The sequence below is a fragment of the Magnolia sinica genome, chromosome 19 (assembly GCF_029962835.1).
Source record: "Magnolia sinica isolate HGM2019 chromosome 19, MsV1, whole genome shotgun sequence".
Classification (NCBI taxonomy): domain Eukaryota; kingdom Viridiplantae; phylum Streptophyta; class Magnoliopsida; order Magnoliales; family Magnoliaceae; genus Magnolia; species Magnolia sinica.
Window position 1 is genome coordinate 61,632,874 of NC_080591.1, and position 19,297 is coordinate 61,652,170.

At 42.3% G+C, this 19,297-nt stretch overlaps 1 protein-coding gene across 1 annotated transcript; it reads left to right on the plus strand.

Annotated features, from left to right (window-relative positions):
- Window positions 1–2,023: 2,023 nt before the first annotated feature.
- On the plus strand, window positions 2,024–2,828 carry LOC131235260 (uncharacterized). The gene is made up of 2 exons (XM_058232399.1): window positions 2,024–2,425; window positions 2,497–2,828. The coding sequence occupies exons 1-2, from the start codon at window positions 2,287–2,289 to the stop codon at window positions 2,724–2,726; spliced, it is 369 nt and encodes a 122-aa protein (XP_058088382.1). The 5' UTR covers window positions 2,024–2,286; the 3' UTR covers window positions 2,727–2,828.
- The last annotated feature ends 16,469 nt before the right edge of the window (window positions 2,829–19,297 follow it).

Consider the following 19,297-nt stretch of genomic DNA (forward strand, 5'->3'; position numbering starts at 1 on the left):
CGTTGGATGTATCCGATTGAAAGGTGGTAGAACCTATTAAAATTTTTATTCATTCTATAAACTACATATATCCATGTTTTCATACGTATAACATAGTGGTTTTGTGTATAGATACCTTCACACACTAAAACGATTTGTGAGGAATAAGGCACGTCCAGAGGGATCCATTTCTAAGGCTTACATTAATAATGAGTGCCTGACATTTTGCTCCATGTATCTTCGTGGCATAAAGACTAGATTCAATTAAGAAGATCAGAATGCCGATGAAGGGCAGGAGCATGAACAAGGACTTATATCTATATTCGTACATAACGTTTGTCCTTTAAGATCCCCGACATTTCAGGATATGGACCTTGGGGATCAAGCAAAAGAGCGGTGGTATGTATTGCATAATTGTGAAGAAATAGAGTCGTACTTAGAGTAACTCTTCCCTTGATAATTATATCTCTACATACGATAATCTTAATATTTCTTGCCGATGACGTGCCAATTATGTGTAGCGAACACATCGAGGAGATGAAGTCCTAATATCCGACAAATTATGATCGAATGCATAAGGATCAGTTTCTAGAATGGTTCGAAAAACATGTAAGATTTCACCTTGTATCTCACCACACTTAAAATTTTGTTGTATTGCGCAATATGTAAATCTAAGAAAATCCCTAAACAATTACATTCTGTACTTGATAATAGATGAAGACGTTGCACGCTACCAACTCTACGGATGCGTCTGATGCACTTTACTCACTGGCGTGTGGCCCTGATAAACGTGTATATAGATATACAGGTTGTATTGTAAATGGAATTCGGTTCCACACTGAAGAGCGTGAGAAGTATAAGACCACACAAAATAGCGGGGTGGTTGTAAAGGGAACACATGAGGAGGTAGAAATTGACTTTTATGACATTTTGACAGATATTATTAAGCTGAGTTATTGTATGAGAAAGTGGGTGTACTTATTTAAATGTGATTGGTGGGACATTGGAAATAAGAAGTTGGGAATATAGACTGACGACTACTTTATGAACATAAATTTATCTCGGAAGTGGTTTAAGGATGACCCATTTGTCCTCGCCAGCCAAGTCGAAAAAGTATTTTACCTCGCTGACACCAAGTTAGGCGCCTCTTGGCACATGGTGCAGAAAATAAAGCCCATGAACATATTTGACGTTCCCGTACCAGAAGTTGAAGATAGCGAGGATGGAAGAAATGAAACGTCTAGGGTTGAACAAACATATCAAGAAGACATGCCATCTGGGGATAGAGGGACTGATCCAAATGTTGATATTGATGTGGTGCAATTAGACAGAGATGATGTGCCACCTAATCATGTTGATGCCTCAATAATACATGATATTGTTAGAGATTATAGTGGTTTGATTGATGATGATGTTGCAGACGATGAAGAGGAAATACTGATCAGCGATAGTGATGGTGAAGAAGAAATAGTCCTAAGCGATAGTGATATAGACGACGATTATTAAATGTACACATGATTTACATGCCATTTTCCAATTCGAATAATTTATGTATTACATCTATACGTGAAAATTGTAAGTCATGATTTATTCCTTTAATTGATTTGTTTATAATCCACATTTGCAGTTGAGTCAATTTCTGATCATGTCCTCCTCAAACCGGAGTGTAGTGAAAGTACTTAGCATACTTCATTAGCTGTTGTAGATGGACTTTTCAGCCCTATCTTCTTCTTGTAGGGCCAAAGAGATAACCGGTTTGGTCGATGAGTGTAGGGAGGAATATATTGACGATGACTCCGTTGAAAGATTATACAATTTCAAAGAAATTCCAAAGCTGATGGAGGAATATAACCGCAAGAAACTTTGTATGGAAGATGTGGTTTTGTCACTTGCATATCTGAATGGAGTCCTGAGAGACCAGATTTCTCCTATTATGACTGGCATGTTGCCTGTAATAATGTCGAGCGCTTCACACAGCTTGACATATACTTCTGAAGCGTATGATAACTTATGCAGGGAGTACTTCGAATAGTTTATCTCAAAGTTGTTTTATATTACAATGAAATACATGTATTTAATATAGAATGACAATAAGTAATGGAATTTCTAAATTTTACTAGAATGTTTAGAGTTTTATTATATTCTGCTTGCATTATAGTGTAATGGTCTAATCATATTTTAATTATCTCTTTAAGCATAAGCATAAATGCATTCTACCATCAACACTACTTGTATAATTGTTTAGTATATTCCACTTGTACTGACATTGTTTAAATTTATAAGTTCGTAGCTCGCACATATTCAGTGATGGCACCAGGTGGGAGATCACGTCATTCACGCACTGGATCTACCCCTTCCACCAGTGATGTAACGGAGACAACATCGCCGTCACATGTTGCATCACAGGCATCTGATCCCTCAGTCGCGCATACACCGGACATTGCGTGTAAGTCTAGACATATATTTCTTTTAATGACTTTTGTTTATGTTTAGACTTACATATTTCTTTTACAATAGCATCGTCGACCAGCCGACGAGGACATGGACCCACGCGTGGGTTAGTTTTAGAGCGACTTACGCATGAGGGTAGGGTGACAGTAGAGTTTCCACAGGACTGTCTTAGACCTATTGGGGACAATGCCAGGTTGTTTACGTCGGAGGTCGGTGTCTTATGCCTGTCTTTGATACCCACCACCACCCCCTGTTGGGCAGACGTGACAGATGATGTGCGACAGCTCATCCGTTAGCGCCTTATAGTAAATTTTAGTAAATTAAATTTTGTTTTGTAAAAGTTCATTTATGGTTAAGTTATTTTCTTAATAAGTTTATTGCTTTAATCTATTATTTACGAAACTACATGATAAATTTGTCTTAGATTTGAGTTTTCTGTACATTTCCCATACCATCGACGACATGGTCAAGGAACGGTTAAAAGAGTATTGCGGTGACTTACACCAGCGGTACAAGCGGTGCAGGAGCCACGGGAGGCTATACTGTCCACACCGCCGCACGTGACCCTTGACGACTAGCGGATACTCTGCAAGAGATTTTCATAAGAGTCTTTTCAGGTAATATTTACATATTTATGATATCTTAAGATAACAATTAAATTCACAATTAATAACAATGTATTATTAATAATGTGTTCAGAAGAGGAGCAGAATAAATTTTGCGAACAGGGAAAAGTTAGAAGTGAACCACGTAGTTGGTTCAAAGTCATTTGTACGACTTCATCATGATATGGTAAGAAATTACTGACGATTATTAAGTTGATATATTTTTTCCATGCATTTATATTAACTCTATTGCCCTTCGATTTCACAGTGAGATTCTGTCACTGGCCAGGAGCCTGGACTAGTAGACCTCTACAGAGAGACTTACTGTTAGTAGGCGATGGGATCTTGGGTACATCTTAGAGCCAGTGAGAATTAGGTAAAAATTCTTACATAGTAAAATTTAATTACATTGAATTATAATAATGTCATTCGTTATGAAAATTTATTTGTTTTTATTACAAGCGGCGATGGACATCATACGTAGTCAGCCCACTCCCGATGGTACTCAGCGGAGTGCGCTAGAGATCCTGAGTGAGGTGATTGGCACCAGTTCTAGATATGTGCATGGGGTTGGCCATGGTGTCAAGCTCATGGCACCTGCTAGAGCTGCCTCTAGCCGATCCGTCGTTGGTGAGGGTGCCCTACGCCGAGTTGATATCGCAGAGAGAGAGGTTAACCAGCTGCGAGTCGTAGTCGACGAGATCAGAGACTAGCTGGAGAGGGAGAGGTAGAGGGAGGAGCAGGAGAGGAGGATCGAGGATATGCGAGTGGAGCATGAGCGACGGATGGAGAAAATGTTTCAGGCTATCGCTGCATGCTTACCCACTGATGCCCCACCACTTTTGCCTTCATCTAATGCCCTACTGCCTCTGCATTCATATTTGTGATTTTTTGTATTTTATTTATAATTTATTTTATATACGAATGTTAAACTTATATGTATTTGTGCGTGGATGAATGTGATGTGGATAAGATTGTTTGTGTATGTATGGATGTGGTTTGTGTTTGGATGGATGTAGTTTGTGTTTGGATGGATGTGAATGTGAATATGATGAAATATATTGTAACAGGTGTATATTAGGAATTTTTTCCTAAATTTTGAAAAAAAAAAGAGACTTTTACCAATGAAATATTTTGTAGATAAAAGTTCCATCCACATTTTTTACCTACGAAATATTTTGTAGGTAAAAGGTTCATCCACATTTTTACCTACAAAATATTTTATAGGTAAAAGGTTCATCCACATATTTACCTACGAAATATTTCGTAGGTAAAAGTTTCATCCACATTTTTTACCTACAAAACATTTTGTAGGTAAAAGATTCATCCAGATTTTTACCTATGAAAACTTTCGTAGGTAAAAGTTTCATCCACATTTTTTACCTACGAAAAATTTCATAGGTAAAAGTCTTACCATTGTCGACGAACAATCTCCACATTTTTTACCTACAAAAAATTTCGTAGGTAAAAGTTTCGTCCACATTTTTTACCTAAGAAAAAATTCATCAGTAAAAGTCTTACAATTGGCGACGAACAAGCTTCACATTTTTTACCTACGAAAAATTTTGTAGGGGAAAGTTTCTTCCACATTTTTTTACCTACGAAAAAATTCATCGGTAAAAGTCTTACCATTGTCGACGAAGTGATTTTTCATCGTTAAAAGCCTTTGCCCACGGTCTTCTACCGACGATTTTTCCGAATACATATTTCGTCGGTAATACTCTTTACCGACGAAAAATTATCTTTTACCGACGAATTTTTTCATCGGTAAAAGAGCAATTTCCTATAGTGTCGCTGGGAACCACCGGAGGGGACCTTCCTCTTTCGGTCTCCTCTTTGATCGCGAACCCTCTGCGAGTTGGCCCACTCTGCCTTGTAGACCTAGACCTTCTAAACTACCTCCTTGAATGTCAGGAGCATGTGCCCAACGACAACTCTCTTGAGGCCATAACGTAAGCCATTCTCAAAATGGCTGGCCTTCCAGCCCTCATCATCAACCAAGTATGGCGCATATCTAGAAAGTGTGACAAAGCGAGACGCGTACTGAGCTACGGACATATCCCCCTATGCCAGAGTCTCGAATTCCAATGCACGTTGCTGTCGGATGTGGTCGGGGAAGAACTGCTGGTCAAATCGGTCCACGAAGTCCTCCCATGTCCAAACGAAATCAGGCCCCGCAGCACAGGCGACGGAGGCCCACCAATACTCGGCCTCACCCTCAAGTATATACACTACCAATGAGACCCGCTGCTGGGTCGTGCATCTCATGGTCTTGAACATCTTCTCCACTTGGGAGCGCCATCTCTCATCCACAATTGGATCGGGTTTTCCCTAGAATCATGGGGGATTGAGCCGAAGAAAATCTCGCAACAGGGTGCTCACGCGCTCATGCTCTACTTGCTCTGGGGTCTCAGTGGAACACCTACATTGCCCAGAGAGGGTGGCTGTCACAACCTGAAGCATCTACTGTAACTGATTGACACTAACAGATATGGTAGGGGCTATGCTGGTCTCGAACAGAGGCGCAGAATCTACTAGAGTCTCGAGTAGGGGAACAGGTGGCTCAAATGGGGGAACGAGAACTGGGGGTGGTGGAGTGGGAGCCACTCGTGTCGCTCGGGTGCCTCGCCTAGGCGGCATGGTCTATAGAAAAGAATAAAGGTGCCTATCAGCCTTGAGAAGCCTCGAAGGCTCAGACATTATGGAACTAAACTAGAAGGTTATGCATTCGGGACCTAATTGTCCTAAATTCATAACAGATAAGTGATGTGATCCTCGGGTATTACCAAGTTATACTCTGATAACAACTTCTGTCACGATCCAAACTTAGAAACCGGGCTCACAGAATTTTCGATCGTCGAATCCGATGCCGACAGCCTCCTTAGTACCCCATTCTCGGCTTCCAGTGCCCATATGCCAGATTCTGATCCTAGGATCCTACGAGGAGAATTTTTAGTGTGGATTTTTTTTAGTAAAGGAGCATAACCACAAGCATAACCAAGTCACAAACGATAACATCACCACATATCCACTATAATAAAAAACTTTAGAGTATAATACATAAAGGGGGAATACAAGACAGATATCAAGGCTCCAGAAGCTCAGTCACACGCTCCTGCCTCAGCTCGACTGTGTCCTAGCGTCACCTGCATGTACCAATCATCCACAAGCTTATAGAAAGCTTAGAGGGTGGTGTAAGTGTGTGCGCAAAGTAAGTGTCAAGTATGCAATATCAGAGTAATGCTGAAACACGCTGGTAAATCCATGAATGCTATCAACCATAGCAAAGCTATGCAATGCAAGGCATACATGGCCAATGTTATATGTGATATGCAACTCAAGCATACCAATCCTCATCTGAATCCACATATCAATACAGCTCAACTCTGAAATATCACCGGGGTCTAATACACTCTACACCAGATTGCCGTCCACTAGATATGTAACCATGCAAGTAGAAGAGACCACACTATCCGCCTGACCAGTAGTTGGCCAATATCTACCTAGCATGTTGATAATGGACCCATTTATGAGCTGGTCAAACTCAGCCTAGCTATGCCCCCTACCCTCGGGTGGATAAGGCCACACCCACTTCCAACTAACCATGATACAGTGGGAGATGCGGCCTAATAGTATACAGCCCTCGTGCACTCATGTATCCACTCGATCTCGACTATGAAGCAACCTCCTAGTATCATAAGGGTTTAGGGACTTTCACCAAGAGACACCCTTGCGCACCAGTGTTAGAATTAGAATATTTTCGGTATCCAATCCTACCATTAGCGATATGCCTGTGGAGGCCACAACCCTAATGTCATTAGGGCGTACAGTGATCATATCACATAATACAAAATGTATGAGTTATATTATCTAGCATACATCAATCCTACGCATACCGCGCGCTCATGTGGGGCAACTTCGTCTATCAGGGAGTCCCATATACAATCCGCCCAATGGCATATGCTATGATCAATCATTACTCATAACAGACATGAAATGATACATATGGGCATGTATCATGATGCAATACTAAGCATGTTCTCAGTGAGTCCTACTAGACTAAGTATATTAGCATGATTATCAAATATAACAAGCGATGATCGGCCTTAACCGGTATGTCACTTACAAGAGTAGGGGTTGAACGATATGCCCCATTAGACATATAAAAGTCTATATGGAATGGTCAATGTTAGACTATCATAACCTACTCTAAGTACTAGCATATCATATGTCCTAAGGTGGGGTCCACTGAAAAGACGGTGGGTCTAACCCATGCATTAAGGTAGTTCCCACATAGTGGATATACCAAATTTGATACCACGTATGCTTTCGTCTATGGCAATGGGTGATGATGTACTAAACAATGGTTATACCAAATCTGATACCACATATTCTTCCATGTATGGCAAGGGATGATGATGCACTAATGCTAAGAATGGACCTCACACTTGTCTCAACAAAGAGATGGACGGTGTAGATGATATGTACATGTCACGAGCTCCTAGCAAATGGGGTACAAGGGTGGGATAGATCTCTCGTGGGGAGTGAAGCGGATATACAACAAGGTGAGTTCATAGGGTGAACAATTGGGCTTTCTCAATCTCTTATCATGAATAAATTGGGCTTCCTTATGGGGCCCGATAGATACACAAAGTAGGTTTGGTGGAGTTCATACAACTAGGACTATGTCTCCTTCTAACGGATTGGGTAGCTTGCTCAACTCCTAAGTGGGCCTTGGGTATGGTCACTAAACTTAGGCAAAACATGAATCTAGTGGGTCACATTTCTATGTAAGGCCTGGTATGAACAAAATGTGGGCTCCAAGGTTTGGACAATCCTAAAATTGCGGTAAAGATTGCTTTAGTAAAAGTAGGAATAGGTCAAAGTGTCCTAGAAGGGGGTTGAATAGGACATTATAAAATTTTATGACAATTTAAAATCCTTTCATCATTATCTTGATCTAATATAATAATTTATCAAGATACTTAACTTTAATGGCTTCCAAGCCAAATAGAGGATCCAATTATAAGACTATTCAATATTTAAGCAATATATAAATTTAGTTTATGATGGATTGAATGAGTGATTGTGTGTGGAATGTGATACTCATCAGTTCTAAATAATCATGTCATCATGCATCATGTGAACATTCAAAGTAAACACGGAAAAGTAAAGCGCAAATAACAATCCTAAACATGGTCATTTATAGTGGTTTGGCTACTTACCTACTCCACTCCCGGCGGATGCACTCAACCCTTGAGTGTACCGGATTTCACTAATGGAGGTTTCAAATTAGGTTTACCTCAAACCAATACAACCTACACAACACTAATTCTAGGACCTACACAAGGTACCTAACATGTCTCCATGAGACACAAGTTTATACCCCACACAGGAGCAAGGGTTAACACACAGTAACCAGGTTTTATGCTCCACACACAAGCAAATGATCCACATAAGGAGCCTAGGGTTTTAGGCCACATAGGCCAAAGATTCACACAAGGAACCTAGAGTTTATGCCTTACACAAGAGCAAAGGTCAACACGAGCACCTAGGATTTTAGGCCACACCGGCTAACGACCTACACTAAGGACCTAAGTTTATACTTACCAAGAGCAAGGGTCAATACACAGCACCCACACGTATTCTCCCATCGGAGGCCTCCTATGAGGAGTTAAAAGGGGTGAGAATCACCTGTGACCCAATCCTACACAAAGGAATGATCAGCAGGGTCTCTGGACTCTATTGACTTATAGATAAGTAGATGAGCCCCATTAAGCACATTGATGAAAATCTCCTCCTTTGATGATGAAGAATCTTTAGCTCCCTTGAACCGTAATACTGATGGTGCTCCAATGTATGGCGACGGGTTGTGTAAGACCCATATCATAGCCTATACTATTCCATAGGCTTCCGCGGTCATCCCAGTCGAATTTTGGAGACTCGTGATCTGTAATTGGCAGTTGCACGTGACCCTGAGTCATATCCCGTGTATCAGAGTTGTCTCGACTCGAGACTTGTATCCTTGCGACCATGCCGTCGTCGAGGTTCCGATGCTGCATCTCGGGCGCTGAGGCGATACCCGGGCCAGAAGATGTCGGCCCGTGTTCAGTTCAAGGAAAATGTTGCATGTTGCAAATCTCAAGAGAAATGTCCCATCAATCAATCCTATCAATCACCTCACATGTCAAGTACAACATCCCATCCCCAAGTACCACCATCCATCCCTAAAGTCAACTCTCTCCCTTACTTGTCAAGTACACATCACTCCATCACTCACCATCCCTCTCTCCCATCATTTCTCTCCCATCATCTCTCTCTCTCTCATTCTCTCTTTCCATTTTCATACAACACCCATGAGAGCAATCACCCAAGCTTCCATGAGAGGAGCTAGTATGGCCCACCTTCCTACCTCCCATCTCCACCATCCAAAGTCCATCTCGACCGTTGAATCGCATCCCTTGGAGCTCTAGGACGTGTTGGTGGAAGAAGGAAGAAGAGATCAAAGGTGGGTGATCTTGTATTTGTCTTTTTGTGATTTAAGGGCCCACATTGGTGGGACCGATCTTGATGTATGCATTGTATAGGGAGGGCCCATAGTGGCGAGGTCCCTCCCCTTCTCACGTCTCTCTCTCTCTCTCTCTCTCTCTCTCTCTCTCTCCCCCTTTGATTCCGTGTGGCCCACTTGATGCTTGTGATATATCCACGCCATCCATCATGGTGGAGCCACTTTGATGTATGTGGTGTATCCACACTGTCCAACAACTTGGATGGTGAGACCCACCGTGACGTATGTACCATCCACACCGTCCATCCACGGTGGAGCCTGCATGATGCATATTGCATCCACATGGTCCAGAAGGTGGGACCCACATGATTTATGTGTTGTATCCCCACCGTCCATCTGATTTGAATCCTAACCACCCGTCTGATGGATGGTGGGCTAACAGTCGTTGCAAGCAGCTGCTGTACGTGCAACAACACTCTATGGGTTACCGTGATGTATGTGGAAATCCACTCCATCTGTTTGTTTGGGCAGCAGTAGCTGCGGGTATGATCGTGGGGGTGCTGTGACAATCCAGACCGTCCATTAGACGGACATCCAAAACCCCCCTGGACATTGGATGATGGGGAACAGAAATATCAGCTTGATCCTGAAATTCTAGTGGGCCACACTCACGTGGACCCCACCAAATGTATGTCATTCATCCAGATTAGGTGGGACCCACCTTTCATGTATGTGTTTCATACACGCCATCCATGGATCCCATCCACGTGGCCCACCCTCACGTGATGTGTGGGTTTAATCCACACTGTTCACCCTTTTTACAGCATGTGGGGCCCACCCCACACATGCTGCACGTGTGGGGGTGGGCCGCATGCGTTGAATCCATATCGTCCAGCCATTGTAGAGACTGTTTTATGGCATTGAGGATGAGATAGATCTAAGTTTCAAGAAGGATCCACCACGTGTATGCGGGGCCTACCATGATGTGTTCTATCCACCATCCATTGACGGTGGACCCACCTGATGTGCCTCCATCCAATCCACACCGTCCAGGACTGGAATGGTGGGTGGGGCTAGCTCTAATATATGTATTGTATACACACTGCCCATCTGTGAGGCCCGCATGGGATGTATCTGTTTTGTCCACGCTGGTCGTCCAGCAGGGACGTGGGTCCCACATGATATATGTGTTTTATCTATCTCATCTGTCCACGGGACATGGACCTCGCCTGATATATGTGTTGTATCCACCGTCCAGATTCCTGGACGGTGGGGTCCGCTATGATATATGTATGGCACCCACCTGCCATATGTGAGGGGCCACCCATGATATATGTGCTTTATATTCACACCGTCCAGTGGCCTGGACGACGGTGGGGACCACCATGATGTATAGGCTTTATAACCACACCGTCTACTCATTTTTAGGCCCACCTGCTGTATATAGGGCCCACCTGATGTATGTAAGGCCCATGAGCGAGGCCCATCGTTACGGCCCACCTTGATATTTGTATTTTATATACATACCGTCCATTTGGATGGTGCTGTATGGGCCGACCATGACGTATGTGCTTTTCAGCAATGTTGTTCATCTATTTTGTGGGATGGTGGGCCCCTTGATGCATGTGTTCTATACCCAACCGTCCATTTGTTTTGTCGTGGGATGGATGGGGCCCACTTTGAGGTATGTGTTATATGCATCGCCAATCCACGTGGGGCCAGCAGTGATGTATGAGTCTTATCGACATCGTCCAGCACTTTAGACAGGTAGGGCCCACCTTGAGATGTGTTGTATATTCACACTGTCCATCCACGTGGCCCTCACATGATGTAAGTATTTGATCCAAGCGACCCGATGTGATATATATTAGGCCCATGTGATGCGGCCCATGTGAGCGGCCCATAGTGATGTGTATTAGGCCCGTGTGAGCGGCCCATTTAATATAATTGGAGCCCATTTGGTGAGGCCCGATGTGATGTACTTAGGGCTCATTTGATAGGTCCCAATGTGATATATAAGGCCCTTGTAAGAGGCCCAACTTGTTGTATTTGTGTAGGTCCATTATGATGTATTTTTGGCCCATGTGATAGGGCCCACCTTGGTATATTTTTAGCCCATCTATGATGACCCATTAGTGCGGCCCATTGATGTAGCCCACTTGATATATATGAGGCCCAATGGTGCGGCCCATTAATGCGGCCCATTGTGATGTGTATAGACCCATGTCATGCCGCCCAATTTGATGTAATTGAGGCCCCACATGATTTGGCTTGATTTGATGTATTGAAGGCCCATTGATATGGCCCACTTGATATATATGATGGCCCATTGGGGCGGCCCATTGATGTGGCCCACTTGATGTATATGATAGCCCATGGGTGCGGCCCATTGTGATGTACTGAGGCCCATGGGTTGTAGCCCATTGAGATGTATTCCCAGCCCTTATGTCATGGCCTATTGTGGCGTATTTTCGACCCATGCGAGGTGGCCCATTATGATGTATTTGAGGGTCATGTGCAGGACCCACTTATTATGTATTTGTCCCAGTTGATAAGGCCATTGTGATGTATTTATGGCCCGTATGACAAGACCCTATGTGGTGTAGATGTGGCCCTTGAGTGAGGCCCAATGCGATGAATGTGCGGACCGATGTAATGTGTGATTTCACTATAATGTATGTAATGATATTTATGTGGGCCACTGCTTAGGAGCGATGTTAGTTAAATGTCCACATTGATGGGAAATGATGGTTAACTGTCCATAATGTGACCTTTCCTGAGGTCGATTCCGATTATCGAAGCCGATTCTATTTATTGAGGTCGATTCCGTTTGTCGAGGCTGATTACGATTGTTGAGGCCAGTTCCGATTATCGAGGCCAATTCCGTTTGTTAAGGCCGATTTTAATTATCGAGGCCCCTGCGATGCAGCCCACTTGATGTGTACATGGCCCTTATGTGAGGCCACGAGCTCATTATATGTTTGGCTCTATGTGGGCCACCCCTTGGGAGTGATGTTTGTTAAATGTCCACATCGATGGGCAATGATGGTTAAATGTCCATATTATGAACTTTCATAAGGCCCTTTGTGAGGCCAACTGTGGATTCCGATTATCGAGGCCGATTCCGATTGTTGAGGCCGATTCCGATTGTCGAGGCCGATTCTGATTGTCGAAGCCGATTTCGATTGCTGAGGCTGATTGTCGAGACCCATGTGATGTATATGCGGTCCGTGTTTAAGGCCCAATGTGATATATATGCGGCTCGTATTTAAGGCCCATGCCCATACGCATCATTTGCATGTTTGTTATGAGGAGTGATTGACCATTGCATATGCCATAGGGCAGGTTATTTACGGGACTCCCTGGTAGGCGGAGTTGCCCCACATGAGCCCGTGGTACGCACAAGTTTGATGCATGACTAGATGGTATGACTCATGCATCTCGCATTTTGTGATATGACCACCATACGCCCTACCGACATCAGGGCCGTAGCCTCCACAGGCATATCGTGGATGGCCAGATGGGACACTAAAAATCTGTTCTACATGAGGTGCTATAGATATCTCTGGGTGAAAGTCTCAGAACCCTCTTGGTTCCAAAGGTTGCTCTAATGTCTAGACCGAGTGGATGCATGAGCGCATGAGGGCCATATACCATTAGGCTGCGTCTCCCACTGTGTCGTGGTCGGTTGGAAGGGGGTACAGCCTTACCTGCCTGAGAGGAGGGGGCAATGCTAAGCTGAGTCTGACCAGCTCGAGGAATGGGTCCGCTATCGACGACTTGGGCCCGATATTGGTAGGTGGATAATGAGGTCACTTCCACTCACCTCATTGCGCGCGATGGGGTGGTAATCTGGTTTGGAGTGTAATAGACCCCGGTGATTCCCCAGAGAGGAACCGTACTAATATGTGGACTTATTGAGTAGGAATTGCATACTCATTCATTCATTTATTCACTATCCACTCGGGTTGGTGGTGCGCAACTATTTATTATGTGTACCTTCACATGACCAGTATTTCGGTTGGGCGCGTGACTAACCTAAGATTAGGAGTCTATTATATTAAGTCTGGTTATCCAAATTTAGGTATGGGACTAGTTTGGATAGAAGTCCCTGTGATGGACCCCATAGCCTGTGATACTATGTACTATCATCCCGACTTCACTCCAGCTTGGTCATTTCATTCGCACCGCATATTGCATTGCGCTCACAACATTTAGCATTTTTGGTTGCTATGTTTCTGCATTGATATGACCATTAACATTCATGTCTTACATCGCATAGCCTTGGTATGGCTGATGACACTCATGGACATTCAAGTAAATTTCCGCTTACTCTGATATCGTATGATTCACGATCTTGTCAATATTTCCACTTATTCCGATATTGTAGATTTATGGCATTGTATTGCATACTTGGCAAGTACCTTGTGCACACACTTACACCACACTCTAAGCTTTTTATAAGCTTATACACGATAGATGCATGCAGGTGGTGTTAGGTTACAGCAGTGTTGAGCTTGGAGCATGCAGCGGACTTCTGGAGCTTTGGTTTTGACATATGTATTTTCCTTTCGGCATTGTATTCAAATGTTTATATTAGTGGATATGTGATGATGATGTTGCCTTTGTGATTTGTGTATACTTGTAGTTATGCTTCTTATGAGACAATTGTACGTTGAAAATCCTCCTTGTAGGATCTCAGGATCGAAATCTAGCGTTTAGCATTGGAAGCCGAGAATGGGGTACTACGGAGGCTGTCGGCACTGGATTCGGCGATCGAAAATTTTTTGGGCCCAGTTTTTTAGTTTGGGGCATGACAGGTTGGATCAAGGTTATGTTGGAATCCTACTCTATTAAATGTTTTCTTAGTTTAGAGACAGAGTGATTCCAAGCATTCAAGCATTTAAGGTATCCCAGCTCAATGATTTGCCATTAAGGTGGCAGCTGGATGATCCTTTAATGTGAAAGTTCATTCCCCAATCTACTTTATTGAATATCAATGATGAAAGTGGATTGAAGGATGAACTCCCTTGAGAAAAAGAGCTTAGGGTAAATAGTATGCAGGACTCTCTCAAGGCTCTCTATATTTTTCTTACTACAACAACCAATAACAAGCTCTCTTTAAATAGGCAAAGAGATCCAACGGTAATAAAATAGTCAGATTTTTTACAGAGTTCGATAACATCGAACGTATACTTTCGAAGACATCGAGGGACAGATCGATTATATGAACTCTTCTGACAATTAAAGTTGAATATCTTATACATAGATCGATCTATCGAACATGCTTCGATGTTATTGGATTTCGAACTCCAATTTCATCGAACCACGCTTCGATTTCTCGAAAATGAAAATCAAGAGAGCAAGCTAAATATAAGATAATTGGCTTCAATATTATCGATCCTCCCACGATGTCATCGGATTTCAAATGTCAATGATATCAATACCTAGTTCGATTCATCGATCTTCTATAGAAGATTTTCCTGTAAGCTCGCTGGACATTCTATTGTCCGAATTCGATGAAAACGACCTAGATTCGATATGATCGATATTTGAATATCGATTGTATCGAGGGAGTCTCAATTCCTCGAATCATTTAAAGAGGATTTACCTGAAAGCTTGCTGGACAGGTTTGGACCGAATTCGATAACATTGAAGCTCCATCGATATCATCAGCGTTTGAATTCCGAGGATATCGAGCTTCTCTTCGAGTCATCGATAAATGCATGATTTTCCTTAGTAGCTTGCTGGTCACAATCAAGCTAGAATTCAATTATATCGAGCTGTCTCAATGATCTCGAAATTTGAATATCGATGATATCGAATGTTCCATCGATTCATCGATAATTTAGTCCAGAGATCAAGATGGTTGTTGGACACACGAGGTCCTCATTTCGATGATATCGATTGCATTTCAAGGACATTGATAACTGGTGTTCGATCTCATCAAGGTTATCTCGTTATATCGAAAAAAACTGAAAACTTAGAGATTTTCCTGATTTGTAAAATAGTTTTCATACTTTAACCCTATATTGTTCTATCCATTTTTAAGGGATTTATATACCTGGGTGTTTTAGGACATGGGATGTGAGGCTAAGTTTACCTTTGACGAGTTCGGGGCACATATCCGGTTGAGGCAGATGCTTGAATGATCTTCTTATGGGGCTCACTTGACTTGCTGACTCAACACTCACGCTAATTGACAAACCAAGGCACTTTCAATCTCCCCCTTTGTCAATTACGTGACAAAATACCTGAAATCCTAGAACAATACCTAGATCAACACCTTAAATTGTGTGTACAAGAACTTTACACAATTTTACACATATGCTATTTGAGTTCACACACAAGACTGTAACATTTAGTAGCAGCTGCTCCCCCTAACACCTGTACCACCATTCATACATAGATACACACAATTTTCTTTATGGTGGGATTTGTTCTCCCCCTTTTTGTCAGTCATTGGCAAAGGGCAATATATCAATAGTAGTTGACTGAAGTTGAATCCATGGGAGAATGAAGGTAAAGGAAAGCGGTGATTTCTCAATAACAGATAGTAGTATATCTATAAATGTTAGAAAGCACAATTCAGTTTACAATCTTAATGGATATTCAATAGAAAACAATCACAATTTAGTCCACAACATCTATGAGCAGAGAATAATTTGCAGAAGGACAAGCATCACTATCAGAAAATGTTGTAAACATCATAACAAGCATAGGCATAAAAAATATATACATTATCGAACAGCCATCAGAATATCTAAAATAAAAAACTGCCCAAGCTTGGTAGAATTTAAACATCCATCCCAAAACAACGAAACCAAATATCAAGCCCAACCATGGGCACATCAAGATAAAGTATTTTCCTCCTCCAGAGGATATTCATAGCCCACAACAACTAATGACCCAAAAAAAATAAAGTGTCAGACTTTCCAATGTTAGCTAGCCACCACATACACTCACAAGATCATAGGGCATTCAAAAAGATACCCATACCCATACGTGTTGATGAGTAATCAGTTATGAGGTGGTAGGAGAGCTATCGACTCTATGGTGCTGGTGCCGATGAGGATGGCACTGTGTCATCTCGACGGCACGTCAGCAGATCAACGAGCTGCTGGATCGTGTGCTACACTCCAGACACCATTTTCTCCAATGCTGAGAACCACACATCATGTCTTTCCAGCTTGTCCTCTATGCGAGCCAATCCACGCTACATCGCCCTGACCCTATCTTGATGAAATTTGAATCGTTGGGTTTGAGCGGAATTGGTAGAAGTTGGAATGGGCAAAGGCCCTTGTGGATCTCCTTCCATTGGCATTGCTCCTTCTCCCATCTCTCCTCCATGAATTTCTTCCTCATGTTGGCCTTCCGGATATGAATGAAATTTGAGGTCCAACTTTCAAATATTAACCCTGTTAAAATGCTGTAGTGGACGCTCAGGATCGTCTGTTGTAGGAAGACCGATTGTATCACATAGCACATGAATGATGTGAGGAAAAGGTAGATGGACTTCTTTAGACATGTGGATGACACTCGCCAATTGGTGAAGAATCACAATAGGCAAACACAGCTTGATTCCAGTGGCAACACAGTACATAACCATGACCATGAACCCAGTAAGGTCTGCTCGATTTGGTCCTCAAGGGTAAGCGTTGGAGCAGAATATTCCGTGCAGTACTCAGTACTTAGGGTGCATATATTTGGCTTTCATTGCATTCCCTTGGTACCATGGGATATCTTTATCCTGACATGGGAATTTTGTGATTGTAGAACGAGTGATCGGGTTCTCAAGGTCAAGATCAGACAAGCCAACTAGAGATAAGGTGAGACCGAAAATGCTAGCAATGGATTTCGCCATAATGTCAACGCTATCATCCTCGATAGTGATAGTAATGGATGGTGGATCTAGGACTGGAGAATGACAATATGCAAGAAAACAGTAGGTCCGCTCATCATGACATAGACCCCTAAAAGGCAGCCAGTCGATCGCATCCAACAGAGGTTCCAAATTGTAGGGTTTAATGCATTCCCTGTCAATCCTACGTTCATGCACTAAGCGCCTCCCAGTGTATTTTTCAAGAATATGCAATGGAGGCCCCACAACAACATGTGGGGATGTTAGTGCAGCAGCAGGAGCCTCATCACGTGTTGTGTGCCGAGTCGTGGTGCTCCTTTGGCATGTTGAGGACCTCTGGATCAGTGCATTAGCCCTATTCTTAGGGGCTAGAGTTTTCTTCTTAGTGGGTCTAGAGGATTCCCCAACAACAAGTGTTTTCCCTTTGTCTTTACTCATTTGGATAAAAAAGAAGTGACCGAGGAAAGGATTTTGAAAAGAAACTGAAAGCTATGAGCACCTAAGGATTTCCCAAAAGAGACCCTTTTCAAACAATCTAAGAAGATCCAAGGATGAAGAATACTTGGAGGAATAAAAAAGACATGCCAAGAAATTACCAGATTCGAGCCACCCTAGACTGCTTGCGGTCGATAAGAAAAATGGGCAGAGAAGATGAATAGCTAAGACAATAGAAAAATTAGATTTTTCCCGCTCGCCCACTTTTTATCAGGTGGAGTCCATTGATATCATCAAGTTTTGGTTCGATGATATTGATATACCTCATTCGATCTTATCGAAAAGGTCTTCGATAACCCTTTTAAATTGAGTGTCGCTTTGGATTCTGAAGGGGCATCGATGATATCAATATCTATTCGATCTAATTAAGGATTAGTCCGATTCATCGACAGATTTGTCGAAGAGAAAAGGTATGACATTGCTTTGATCACTTCGATGATCTACCATATATGCATATCATAGTATATTTTCATATCAGCTTGTATACATCAAAATTTGTACAAAAATTTGTGACACCACAATTATAAACATCAGTCATGCTTATATGCAAAAAGGAGTTTTGAGGTACAGGACCCTCAAATATATTATTATAATTACTAAGGATGTATCATTTCACACAACTATGCAGGTCTAGATGCCATGACCTGGACTTGTTTTTCATGCTCAATTATTACTGGGCATATGGATCAACCTGTCCATTGCCATTGATGACATAACAGTGGTCACTGGTGCAAAGACCTTGCATAACTGGTTTTCCTGATAAGTCCAGGATCTTGCACTTTAGCTTGTCAAATGTAACCACACGCTTGTTGTCACATATTTGAGAGATGGTTAAAAGATTGTGAATAAGACCTTTTTATGCAAAAAACATTCTCATTTCTTAGCATCTTCATTCCTTCTATGATTCTATGCCCTACTACCTCAGCAGTGCTTCCATCACCATAAGTAACTATCCCATCATCAAGATTTGAGTAATTTGAGAGGAGATTTGTTACCCATGACATGTCTTGAGCACCCGCTGTCTGAGTACCACTTAGTACTATTGCTTGTCATATGATTTGAGTGAGTAACAAGGCAATTTTTATTTTCTTTTACCACCCACGTTGTGACAGGTTTCCTTGAGAATGTTTCCTTTACCTTTTTAGGAACTTGTCTGGGGTACATTGGATCACTGAATCATTTTTCCTTGATTCATTAGATCATTTATTTTCTAATTCAATTTAGCCATTTGATTCAATAGTTCCTCCATTCTCTTGGTTATTCTGGGTGGAGATGGATGTATTTTACCTCTTACCATATTGTTTAGTGGACTCTTGGCATTTTGTATTGTTATTCCAGTTGGTCTATATTTATCAATATGATTTAGACCAGAATTGGATTGAGTCCACCTAGGATCCA